General features: G+C 36.9%; 1 protein-coding gene across 2 annotated transcripts in view; it reads left to right on the top strand.

The window, feature by feature from the left end:
- Nucleotides 1-10505: 10505 nt before the first annotated feature.
- Nucleotides 10506-14440, top strand: part of macrod2 (mono-ADP ribosylhydrolase 2) — a 455425-nt gene continuing 451490 nt past the window's right edge. For both annotated transcript variants that reach the window (XM_074646542.1, XM_074646541.1), the window contains exon 1: nt 10506-10744. In XM_074646542.1, the coding sequence (XP_074502643.1) occupies nt 10708-10744 (37 nt within the window). In that variant the 5' untranslated portion in view covers nt 10506-10707. The remainder of the gene's footprint in view (nt 10745-14440) is intronic.

The raw sequence follows: 14440 nt of genomic DNA, 5'->3' as shown, positions 1-14440 counted from the left end.
GTTGCTAAGGAAGTGCGTTCCTTAGCAACGTGACCCACGTGGGATGAAGCTGCACTAAATAACACTGCAGATGTTTGCTGGAAGAGGAAACAAAAATGATGAAATCCAGTTGCAAATGTGTTTTTATTCCTGTTGACATGCAAACACAAAATACGAATATTGTGAGGAAAAAACACACGTAAATCATGAATTTAAAACATGAAGCAGTCTCTTCTGCACTATATTCACTTTTTTAATAGTCCTGTATCACAGTTGTTACTCTGGACAATATTCAGTTTTAATAGTTTTCTTCATTTCCTTGTGTTTTTATATCTGGTACATTTTTTTTGTACTTTGCACTACTAACTTTTTTACTGCCTTTTTACTGACATGTTTTGCACTATGGAACTGTGATAATGGAAACTTGAATTTCCCTCGGGAGCAATAAAGTTACTATCTATCTATCTATCTATCTATCTATCTATCTATCTATCTATCTATCTACATTTCAATATTCAAGATTCACTTTATTGTCATTTCACTGAGTATTTGCATACACAGAAGGAAACAAAGTAATGTTTCTCCCAGCTCCCGTCAGTGCATTAAAAAGGCTAGAATAAATAAGTATTAAAATTAACAATACCTAAAAATAAATAAAGTAAGTAAACGTTTCAGACACAATTTCACCCAATTTGCAGTCGTGTTTATCAGCAGAGAAATGTGCTTTTATGTCCATAGTAAAGTTGGCATTACTGTTCCAAAAATTGTCCTTGACAGGTGACTAGCTTTAAAAACTGTTTCTGTGTTAATGCTGGGGGGTTGGATGTGACTGTGTGTGTGTGTGTGTGGGGAGGGGACACAGTCCATTTACAAGCCTAACTGCTTGTGGGAAGAAGCTGTTCAGCATCCTGCTGGACCTGCAGCAGGATGCTCCTGTACCTCTTCCCAGGCGGCAGGAGGGAGAACAGGCCATGAGAAGGGTGGTGAGGGTCCTTGATGATGGAGGTAGAGCTCCATCAGGGAGTTGCCGTTGTTCGTATGCCCTGCAGCTCCCATTCGTGATTTTCAATTAGTATATTAGCCTACATGTTACAATTGAAACTCATCATTAATCCGTATCTATTCCCTATATTAGAGTAAAAACAAAAATGAAATGACTGTTTGGTTTTGTATAATTTGACATTTACATTTTTATTAAATCTCCTGATGTCTATCATGTGGTTCTCTTGTGCTTCTCACACTCTTATTAAAAAATCATTGCCAAGGACAAGTTTGGACATGCTTTAATATTAACTACACTAATGTCAAGGGGCCAGTCACCCAAATGACAAAGACATAATATGTTTTATCGCTTACCCCTCCTGGAATATAGTCATGTAGCTATTTTTGGTTATACTTTGCCCAGGTTTTGAGATGTCTGTCTCTGAGATTTCTGCTTCCTCCCAAGTACAATGGAGGTGAGTGAATGCAGTATGTGTTTGTGGTGCTCACTGCATCTAACATCTTTCCAGAAATGATGCCCTGGTTGATCCACAGACCTTGTTGTGAACAGTTTTATTGGAGCTAGTTTCACCTTTTTTATCATTTATATACTGACATCAGTGCACCTGATACATAGTCAGGAGCAATGATCAGCATGATTTCTAGCTGTCGTAGGCTACTGTATATGGTGGGTTCTGTCAGGTTTATATTAATGTTTGACTGGATGAAAGGATATTTGTAAATCCCTCTAACTGTATAACTGTTAAAACATTTGACAACACATGAAATAATACCATCATGGTCAATATGATTTTACATGAGAAAAATATCTCAGTATCACTAGCTGACTTGCTGCAAGTCTGTACACTAACTTGCTGGAGAAGCTTGTGTTAAAGAGCTTGTTTATTATCCTAAATACAATCAAATAAGGAGAAATTGATGTTATTACAATTGATCTTATGACCCTGGTAGTCAGCCATACATTGAATCAAGCGTAGTTGCATTGATTTAATTTTACGTAAATGTAATTACACAGTTGTGAGTTAAGCTAACTGACCGAATCATTTCTAATATAGTTGTGACTGTGATGGCAGCTGCACAACTTTACTCAAACACACCATAGACCTTTTTCACAGCAGATATTTCGTCTAGCAGGAAACACACAGGTCCAGCTAATTTCCTTAACGACGGCTCAGCTCCATTTAGGTGTCCCAGGAGCCATTCCAGTGAGCCAACATACATAATACCAGGACTCTAAGACTGACTCAACTAAATGAAATGCAGGTATCATTAATATTAAAAATGACACTTGCTTTTTTTTTTCCCACCATGGTATGTCAAAATGTCTACAGACTATTGACAGTGAGGAAACTGGTACGCCCTTTTATTCATCTACAATAGATTTCTCCCTGTATGACTTTGAATGTCACTGAAAAATGATGAGAATGAAAACAAGCTCTTTGTCTTGGATTCTGATGTGGTGGTACCACAAACTGAAAACTTAATTTAAAAACGTTTCACCCATCAGGACAGACACACAGTCTGACACTTTAACCATATAGCTGTGATGTCCCTGGTTCGAGTCTGACCATGGAGCTTTATTGCATGGCATCTTTCCTTCTCTCTCCCTATGTTTCCTATCATTTAACACGGACAAACGGTCAAATAGCAGACAAAAATGCCAAACTGTGGTCTCCCACCAAACTCTGACACTGTTTGAAAAGAAGAAAAATACACCACAAAAAAAGAATAGCCCTATAAAGGCACTGGCATCTGGTTGTCACTGTGTTAAAGTGAGCACATCTCTCCTATGAGCCACACTTTTTCAAATTTTCTTTTTTTATCACTAAAACTAATTTGCACCATTTTGTCTTATTGCTGCTCCTAACGTTATTACATGTTCTTCCTCAGTCATGTTTTGCTGCACATTCTTGAATCGTGTGTCAGGTTAGACAACTGAGAACTTTTAATCAGAGCATCTTTCGCTCAAGAGATATTTTTAGTGCAAGTTTAGGACCCACAGCTGCAAATCCATCCCACAATAATCACGTTGCTTTCTCCAGAACAATAGTGGGGATGTGGGGAAAAGCTTTTCCCAAGATACGGCCATTCTGAAAAATCTGTGCTGAGCCTTTCGGGCAGCTGATAATTAAAACCTGAAGCAAAACATTCAGTTCTTGCCTCAGTGTGAAGAATGACTCAGTATTGCTTTAGACACAGACAAATACACAGCCTTTGTGACTACAATTAGCTCTTAAACTTTGGAAAAGTTTGTAAGCCAGTCATTGGCGTGCAGTTAGAACTCGCCAGCCATTTTCCTCTTTCAGCTTTCCTCTGTCAAGATGTTTTGTCATTACGGCCTGTTATAAAGAAGTGAACTGCAAGGGGTATGATACATACAAGTGCTCAATAATGTTGGACATATGCAAAGATTATTGTTCCCTCAGGAGGTTTTTGTTTAATGTCTAAGACATAAAAATACTGTTTGAATAACTAATGATCTTTCACTGACATCCTTGCCTATACCTTCAGGTTATCATAGTATCATAGGCAGCTTATTAGTCTATACTACCACATTTAGATATATTCAAACAAAATGCAACAAACAAATACAATATTCAGCTCATAACCCCATGTCATCTAAATTCACCAGACCAATATCATTACTGATCTGAAACAGCCAGCCACTTTTATGTTTATGGTCCAAGCAGAAGTTGTATGGGAGGAGCGAAACAAGCACATTCTTTAATCATAATGTGCAGCGTAAATATTGTTTTCTTTGGATCAAGTCAACGGAGATGAAAGAGTGCCGTTGAGCAATTAATGGGGAGAGAGCTGGGACCAGGGTGCTGAAGAGGGGCCAACCAGCCTTTAGTATCGCATGCCATCAAATCTCTGTGGAAACTTCTTGTTGCTGTTGTTGGTGTGCAGTGAAAAAACTGCCAGTTTCAATAAATGTGTTATGACTACAGACATGATTCATTTGAGGCCTTCTCCGCTTCTTCATAGACAGATTCACACTTGCACAGGCTTTTTGTGTAGTAAAAAAACGGACACATCGTCGCCTTTAAAATAAAATACATCAACATTTTACTGTTAAAGTGAGATATTTTAAAATAGCATGAGAATATACATTCTCTTTTTTTCAGCTATAAAGGGCAGATTGCTGTTGAAGCACTGTCTTATTGTGTTGTGTTGTATTGTGGTGCGATAGGAGGTCACAAGCAGAATAACAGAGGTCAGGAATCCAAGACTCCTGCAGCATTGAGAGTGAGAGATACAGTATTTGTGATAGTATTTGTCCTGTGGAGTTTCATCTCTCCTAAAATATTCTGCTCTATTTAATCTGGCAGGTTTGTGGCAGACAAGGTGGATGCTCATTTGGATGAGTAATGCTGCACTGTGCGTATTTGCATTGTGAGGGGGAACACGTGATATTTGATTTGTCTTAGAACACTGCAATACAATATTAAAGAGATGCCTACCTTTCTGCTTATGCTTTAGTCTTTTGTTTCTTTTAAAAAAGGGGAAGTTAAAAACACTATAGAGTTAAACAGATTATTGTGCTGGGGAAAAAAGGAACAGACCGACATTGTATGAGCAGAATTATCCTGCAAAGAAAACTGTTGGTACATAGAAGCCATAACAGTTTGGATCACTTTAGTGCATATGCTTTGAACATCTGAACATGCTGAACATCTATCCACACTAAATCTATTCAGCTTGGGTTCAGCCAGCGATCAGGAAGGAATTCCTGCTGCTTTGAGCAGGCAGAGAGCAGGCACGCTCTGGTGTGAAGAGACATGCTGGATGGGGGCTTTATCAAATACAGTAAAATAAACAGAGGGAGCCGTTGCAACACATTTTTGCCAAAGCTACAACCCACAGGAATCCTGCAGGAAAAGAATACTCACAGTGGGATGCTTTTTTAATCCAACCCCAAAACCCATTCTAAGGACGTAGACTAAACAAAGTACCACTCAGTAAACCACTATATTCACATCAGTACATCACAATACATCTCAGGACAAATTGCTCTTACAGTTGAATTACAGTATAGAGGCGATTGTGAGCTACAAGAAAAACATGCTTATAATCATGAATGACACAGGTGCCAAAGCCAGAAATAAGAAATGCTGTAGGAAATTAGAGATATAGGATTATAATCTCTAATTCAGAGATACTTGGCAATAGCCATTACAGCTTAAAGCTGCACAGAGGAGGAGTTTTAGAAAGAAAGGCTCATACCTGTTTCTTCACACATTAACGGAGCAGCCATGAATGAAAACTTTGTAAGCTTTTTTAAAATCATGGACAGGACAATGGAAAGAATATAGCGTGAAAAAACATCTAAAATAGTGCAACAAATTATTGTAAAAACTGAAATACTTAGTGTTTTTCTTGTGTACTGCTAAGTAGATGAACACATAAACAAGCATAATGAATGCATAGAGGTGTGTGTCAGATTAACGGTTAGCTATAGTCTCTACCGAGGTACTTCTCCGAGGTTTTTGGCTGCTTTCATCAGAATAGCGAGCCGCTTTTCACATCTGTGGAACAGATGGGCATAATATAAAACAGGACACAATGGATGATAGAGGGGCAGACGAATGTTTGATTGAGAAGGTTGAAAAGAACCCACAGAAACCACCAAACTGTAGTGTTTTCATGTTCAGGGTTGGCATTGCGTCAATGACAGCGATCACAGGACTGATTCTCTGATGGCGCGGAAGTGCTGCAAAATTATTTCCATCTCTAATGACTGTACATTAGAACTGTTTTGCAGTGTAAATGTATGTGAAAAACAGTGCTTTGTTTACATTTATGTGTATGCATTTTGGCTCTGGAATTGTTTTCTTCACCATCACCTTTACAGACCCTACAGGCTTTAACATGCACTCTGTGGATTCACACTGTTAAATCTTATCTGAGGCTTTCAGTAAGAGAACATTTTATTGTCATTGGCAAGATATAAAAAACAGTAAATAATTTAAAGCCTCCACTGAAAGCCTCAAAGGCCAGTTGAACATGGTTGGCTTAAGCAGAGTATAGGTATTTAATCTACATCTATAGGCTTGAGCTATGACTGGGAAACCACCAATTACTGTACTACAACAACAAATCATGTGTTTTATCATTAGGCATTGACTGAGAACAGACATGATGATATAACCCAAACCAAATAGTCACTAAAAACCCATCAAAGGACTTACGGATATAAGAACATGTATAAACGACAATTTCTTTTAGCCCCTGGGCTCACTTTGAGTTACGTAGATAATTGTGTTGCTATGATTATAATAAGTGGGATATGAAAAATGTACGTATCAAGCCAACAACAGATTAGACGATGCAATTTTCTTGCTAGTGACTTGTAGGTACAGCCACCGGCTTTATATCTCCTTGTGTGGTAACCATGGCAATAACAATGGCCTACACAATCTTACACAAATAGATCCTTCAATGTTAGGAGTGTACAGACTCTGCCCTGCACAGTCAACTACTGTAATCACTGGGAACAGACAAATTTGATCTTTTTGATGCTATAAGAGGTAGCCCACAGCTTTTCTATAGGATATGGGATCCATGGATCACTTATATAGAATCTTTTTAACCTTTCTAGGCTATTTACTTAATTTATTTTCTACGTGCTGTTTTCTTTTTTTCTTATTTCTTTTTTTTCTCTACATTTATTTAATTAATTGATTAATTAATTAATTAATTTAAGGTTTTATCTTACCAGCATGAACTATACTACTGTAGTACTTTTAATTCTAACTAGTTAATTTAATTATTTAAATATTTTATTTTTTCTCTAACTTTACCTCCAGGGCTGGGAAGAAGGCTGTACCTGTCTCTGTGTGGGAGTGGGAGGCGATGTGTATGTGTGTATTTATGTATGTACATATTAAATGTTAAATGTAAGATATAATTTTTTTTTTTTTTTTTGTATTATGGCACCGGTGTTATGTTTGCTATGTTTGTTATGCTATGATTGGAAAAAAAGTAATAAAAAGAATTTTCCAAAAGTCTAATGACTGAACCAAAATGATCAAATAACTACATATATATATATATATAGTAAATACCACACATCATTTATGTCATTGTTTCAAATCACCCTCAGTTAAAACAATGAAAAAGCCAGTACAGTCCCACTGATTTGTAATTTATCATGATAGTGATTGAAGCCAAGAATCCACAATACAACATTCAATAACACTTTAAGCCCTTCCACACCGTCACATGTGTTTTCAATTACTATAGCTGATTAGATCTCTAGTCAGGTTAAAACTGGAAAACTTTATGGACCAATGAGAATGATAACAGGGTAAGTTGTCCCGCCCTTACAGGTACAACAACACTAGCAAGAGAGTGAGTGAGGTCCCAACACAGTCCCAAGAAGAGGCTAATCAGGCAACATAAGTGGAAACACCTGTGTGAGTGGACTATAGATGTGTAGAGGCTTTAATCGCATAACTAAAACTACAGTATAGTTGAGTGTATTTCAGTATAATGGTATAACAAGTAGTGTAAACAAGCCTGCTCAAGCCGAATGGAAATATATGATGGTTTACTGAAAGGTCAAAAGAAATAATATTAGATTATTTAGAGCAAAATTGCATAAAAACAGCAAGCCCTTCATGCCTCAGTGAAATATCTGACAACGTTAGTTTGAAATCAAAAGCCTCTATCACGATATTGTATTTGATGCCAACATTATTCATGGCTTTAAACAGCGGTTAAACAACGGTTTCTAAACAGAATCACTTTGTGTGAGCATGGCTGCACGCACCACCGGGCCATCAGGCTTCTCAGCTCATAGACTTATATCACGTATACTTGCTTACCTGCTGCCAGCACTTTTACTGCTACATAAGAATGCACTGCATCATCATATTGCTGCTATTGAGCCACTTTATGTACAGTATATGGTGCTATATTTTCTTTTTCTATTCAGCTATTTATTTATCTCATTTCATTCTCATAACCCATATCTCATTCCTCTTTCTCATAACATTTATGCAATTGTTGGAGATACTGTCACTTACACACAATCCTCAGTCCTCAATCCTCACTTAGTGATGCTGCCTCAAGTATCACTTATTTTTCTGACAATGTATTGTCATTTAATCTTATCATTGTCTTTCTATAATATTAATGTTATTCTAGCTTATTATTGTCATTTTATCTTATCTTATGCGACTATGCTTTTATTGCTGAGCTGACCCATCCTCTCACCTTATACATTTCATTCTACCGTTGACCCTGAGTTAACCTACATATGACAAATAAATCTGAAACTGAACTGAAACTGAATTTAACTGTGTACTGCTGCTTATAATGTCACAAGAGCGACATCTAGTGGTTTGGTTTGAATAGTACAAAGGGAGGGAAAACTGTCACTTCATTCAAATCTCATAGATACTTTAATTTGCTATTCCCAGGGTAGGGGAGTTTTCTAGATGTCCCATTGTGGTTTTAATTTGAACATGCACTGATATAATATTCTAATATTTTGTAAATCCATATTGTAAACTAATTAAGATATTACAAGGACTAATTATGAATTTCTGTGCCAGCTATGAAAGCTGTCTTAATTTCCTAAAAAGGGCAGCAGCTCAATGAGATAAAGATCTTTAATTTGAGTAATAGGAGATGTCTGGTGAACATTGTGAGAGAATTTAGCCACCTTGGTCCTGGGAAACGTAAATCCTTGCACTTTGTAATACGAGTTTTAGATATTATAAGCCTAAATAAAACAGGAACATAGTTTCCACCTGTCAAATTGCTGTTAATGTTATAAATGCATTTATGATGAACGACATGAAAACTGGACGTATATCACTAAAATAACCCTCAATTTAAAAAAAAAAATCTGGATCTGGATCAGAGTACAGCTTGGACGAAAGATATTTTTTCCACTCTCTGATAATGTCAGCGGTCTCAGGAGCAGATGGGTCTGGACCAGAGCAGAGCTAACAGATGACAGACGGTGGTCTCTGGAACCAGCCTCTCACATATGACAGCCTGGTCTGATCTGGTCTTCTATCCTGTGAGATACTGTCCTCTACCTCGAACAAGGACAGGTTACTACTGTATGTGTCCTTTTGTGTGTTTAGTGACAATTAATGAACAATGACAATTAATGAAGTAACATATTAGTTATATCAGATACTACAGGCCAAGATTATCATCAAAACTGTCCACATGACATGTTGTTATGATCCAAACAATTACACAGCAATTATAGTTCAGTGTCACAGCAAGGCAAGTTGCAAGCATATAAGGAGAACAATCACAAAGCTGAACATATAATAATAATAAAAATAATAATACTAATATACTACTACAAATAATAATAAGAATAATAAATGATAATAAGAATAAAATAATAAAAATAATAATAATTTTTTTTATTGATATTGCACTTTTCAAAACAGTAGTTCCAATGTGCTTCACAGTTAATAATAAAATGCATATTATTACACAGCAGGATATATATATATATATAATTTATAAAACGGAAGCAGATACTCAACAATAAAAGCGATATAATAAACAAAACAGAATTAAGAGACAAATAAAACCATACAATGCAACTAAACCCATCTTACCATGAAAGTTTCTATAAAGAGGGATTTAAAAAAATATATAATATTAATATATTAATGATAGTCAGAGGTATGAGATTTAAGTAGGTTATTACAATATTGGCCTACTACAGTACAAATCAGTCTACCAGGCCTACATATCACTATACACCTGCATAGACTTTTCTCTGCAGTTTATATATCTTTTTTACATTTTTTTTTTATATTTACTGGACTGTTTACTTATAGTGTCTCAAAGCATAGACTTTTCTCTGCAGTGGGGTAAAATTTTAACTCAAAATATTGCAAAAAACACTGTCTTTTATTGCCAAAAATAAACCTATAAACCTAAAATGTATATATATAATATATATATATGTAAATATATATATATTATATATATATTATAAAGTTATATATATATGTATGTATGTATATATATATATAATTTAATTATATATATATATATGTATGTATATGTATATATTTATATATATTTTTTTATTTTTTTATTTACTGGACTGTTTATTTGTAGTGTCTCAAAGCATAGACTCTTCTCTGCAGTGGGGTCAAATTTTAACTCAAAATATTGCAAAAAAACAGTCTTTTATTGCCAAAAATAAACCTATGAAAAAGTATATATATACTTTTTATTGGATATATATATATATTTTTTTATTTTTATTTTATTTTTATTATTTACTGGACTGTTTACTTGTAGTGTCTCAAAGCAGACTCCAGTAGCCCGGCGTCGTTACCATCCAAACACCCCAAAACACCACACACTTCCAGAAGGATGAGCCAGACCTCCGGACCAACCGACCCCGGTCTCCCCTCCTGTGCGTGGAACCTTCACATGATTGACACACCACCTCGACCAATCACATACCTACTTCCCCATTCTGCACAGCCAATCACATCACCAGGATTGGTGTACACATAAATTTACGGCTGCACTCACGCTAGGTTGAGCCGTACTGGAGGGTCCATAGAAATGTTGACAGCTTCAACACACAGGTGAGACTAACCCCCGTCCAGAAGCTGCTTCACTCTCTACATCTCAGTTTCCCCCCTCCCAGGAGAACTGTTCACTGTGAGCCTGGGGTTGCCACAGTCAAAAAACAACCATTCGAAGTCAAACCATACCGGCAGCATGAGCAAAAAGAAAAAGGACTGGAAGACTGAGAAAGGTAAGGCTTGTTGTGGTGGTGGTGGATGAATGAGGCTATCAGCATCTCCATGGCAGACAGCATGATATTCAACCATGCCAGGAGATTGACAGCCACTCTTTCTGTCTCCTCCGTGTTGCTGTGACAACACTTACTATTCGGTACCCACTATACAGATGTTATACTGATGTTGCGCCTCTGTTTTGCTGCCGTTATATGCATGCTTGACAGTCACTCACATGGTGCATCTCTCGCCTGCTTATTAGCTTACATGCAAGGAGGATTTTTACCCTTAAAGATCTTATTTACCTGCTAAAGTACTCCCTAAATATCCTGCCTTCCACCTGTGTGATACACCAACAGTGGAGTTACAAACCTCCTCTGCTATACTAAATATCCCTGTAGCCAAACAGAAACAAAGGAGTGTCTAATAGTTTAAAAAACGTGGTTATTTATCATTTTCTAAATGACAAAATGGCTGTTTCTCTTTCTCAAACACACAAGTGAAAGTTGCGTAAGATGCTAGAAAATGAAACTCCCCTATTTGACTTTCAGTTTCAGACACATGTAGGCTACAGGATAGACCTGTTGTGCTTTAACAAGGGCCAACAAAAAGACATGCTAACCCTTTAATAAATCTATATTCATCATTTATTTACACAGTAGCGCTTTTTCTTTTTGACATGGTTTTCACTTGTCAGAGCAGGTAGCTACAGCACAGGTGTAATCAATCACGCTAATTAGTGATGGCTGCATCCCCATGTCAATTTATGTCTGCGCATGCGCAATACAAGGGCCTTGCAAATTGACTGCAGCCATCATTAATGATCATTCCACCTGTGTGATACACCAACAGTAGAGTTAACAAACCTTCTCTGCTATACTAAATATCCCCTGTATAGCCAAACAGCACCACCGTATAGTAAAACAAAGGAACAAGGAGTGTCTAATAGTTTAAAAAACGTGGTTATTTATAATTTTCTAAATGGCCCAAAAAAGACATGCTAACCCTATCTATATTCATAACTTATTAATTTATTGACATTGTTTTCCATGGTTTTCACTTGTCATAGCAGGTAGCTGCAGCACAGGTGTAATCAATCACACTAATTAGTGATGGCTCCATTCCCCTTGTCAATTTATGTCTGCGCATGCGCAATACAAGAGCCTTGCAAATTGACTGCAGCCATCATTAATAATATTCATTCCACCTGTGGTCTCCCTGCTTTGACATGCCAAGGTATATACAGTGCTACTGTATGTGAAGATGCTAGAAAATGAAACGCGCCTATTTGACTCCAAGTGCTTTCAGTTTCAGATACATGTAGGCTACAGGATAGACCTGTTGTGCTTTAAAAAGGGCCAAAAAAGACATGCTAACCCTATCTATATTCATAACTTACTAATTTATTGACACAGTAGAGCCATGGTTTCCACTTGTCAGAGCAGGTAGCTACAGCACAGGTGTAATCAATCACACTAATTAGTGATGGCTCCATTCCCCTTGTCAATTTATGTCTGCGCATGCGCAATACAAGGGCCTTGCAAAAAACCAAATGGACTGCAGCCATCATTAATAATATTCATTCCACCTGTGGTCTCCCTGCTATGACACGTCAAGGTATATACACTAGCAAGGCAGCTTTATTTGCATAGCACATTTCAGCAACAGGGCAATTCAAAGTGCTACATTCAAGAACATTGCGACAAAGTGCAAAAGAACATTAAGACATAATTAAAACAGTTATAAAAACATGAAATATTAGAAAATAAAAACAAGCTGAAAATAAAAGCTAGGATCGAAACTAAAATAGAGTATAACACACAAGAGTAAAAGTTATAGTGCAGTATAAGATCATTATCTGGTTTAATAAAAGGCAGCAGCAAACAAGAAAGTTTTAAGCTTTGATTTAAAAGAACTAAGAGTTACATACAGTGCTACTGTATGTGATTGGACCATATTCCTCATCATATTACATTGGCAGCCCTGGCCTCTGTTCAGCATGGATGTGGCCTAATTTAATAACTGAAACAATAATAGTTTATAATCATGCAAAAACCAAATGGACTGCAGCCATCATTAATAATATTCATTCCACCTGTGGTCTCCCTGCTATGACATGTCAAGGTATATACAGTGCTACTGTATGTGATTGAACCGTATTCCTCATCATATTACATTGGCAGTCCTGGCCTCTGCTCAGCATGGATGTGGCCTAATTTAATAACTGAAACAATAATAGTTTATAATCATTGTTGGCGAGTTATTGAGAATTTCATGGTCTCTCTTGTGGAATGCCGCAGTTCAGTCAGTGTCTCGCCATCAAGCCCGTTGACTCACGACTAATTTTTTGGAGTGTATGGTAAAATCTTTATAATGGTCTTTTAAATTCTCCGAGCAAAGGTAATAATTAATCTTAGCCGGCCCGTTTCCAGTTGGAGCAGGTAGCAGCGTGGAGTGAACATCAAAGTAAATCAGATTTCATATTCCCTCTAGCTCAAATTGCGTTAAGAGGAGATCAAGGCAAATCAAAATGTGAAAGAAATTTTGAAACTGAAGGAATTTAATGTGATTATTTTTCAAATAGTGTTTGACCCATGGGGGCTAGCGTGTAGGCTGGGTGAAATGTAGCACCAACAAAGATACATTACTGCAAGTTGTGTGTTGCGTTTTGCCAGGTTGCAGACTATTCTGAAGTTTTCATAAACAAAATTAACTAAATAAGGAAACACGAGTATATAAAAGACTACATGGCAGTCACATCTCCTTTTTCGTTTTGTTATCACTAGAATTTGGTCCTGGCCTTCCCATGCAGAACTCATAAAGTACAGAAAAATCATCACTTAGCATCACTTATGCTGCGGCTCCAGTAAAACAATCTTGTTACTCATATTAGTAATATGAATAAAGCACATTTTGTGCCCATCCTGTTCTCATGGCATCTAAACTAAGCTTTTGAATTCTTCAACCACTATAAGTTCAGCAGAGTGACAAAGCACTGTAGTGTGGTCCAGAGAGCTTTGCTGTGTTCAGCCTCAGAACTGCCTTTTTATTCATCCATGTAGAATAAAAGCAGCCTTGGGAATGGCAGGAGTGGGCAAGAGGGAGAGAAAATACATAAGGGATAGAATGGATATCCCTCGTTGCAGAAATACCTTTAATTATAGCCTGACCTACTGCAGGATGTTGCCTAAAGATGACCTAAAGATCTTTGTATTTCTTACCAAAATATAGTCATCCTCAATATTTTAGCCTATCATATGTGTAAGAGGCAAGTCTCATAACTCAAAGTCCATTTTTAAGAAATAGTACAAAGTTCTTATGATGTATTTTAGGGTTATTATTTTATGCAAAGCATCAAAGACTCAACATTTAGTTGTAAAGAGCCAAAAGGATGCTTTTGTTTAGTGCTATATCCCATCCAGTTTTGCTTTTATAGAGGGGATGTTTTAATTGACCAAAGTCTACACCGTGAGCACTGCACTGGGGTATTTATTTGGCAAAGATTTCACAGTGAAGCACGTAATTAGGATGAAGCTTGTTTTGCAGAACAGCCTAGTGTTGTTTGGAGAAACAGTAGCTGTTTGAGGCTCTTTTGCAGTCAGTGAGATGAACATGAGGACACAAGCTGTGAGGACCCAAGAGTGATACAGCAGTACAAAGGTGAAGCAGCAGCTGTGTGATGTACTAATGTCAGCCAATTATGTTGGAATTTG

This window comes from Sebastes fasciatus, chromosome 9 (genome assembly GCF_043250625.1).
Source record: "Sebastes fasciatus isolate fSebFas1 chromosome 9, fSebFas1.pri, whole genome shotgun sequence".
NCBI classification, from domain to species: domain Eukaryota; kingdom Metazoa; phylum Chordata; class Actinopteri; order Perciformes; family Sebastidae; genus Sebastes; species Sebastes fasciatus.
Note: the sequence above shows the minus strand (reverse complement) of the source record. Positions and strands in the feature narration are given on the sequence as shown.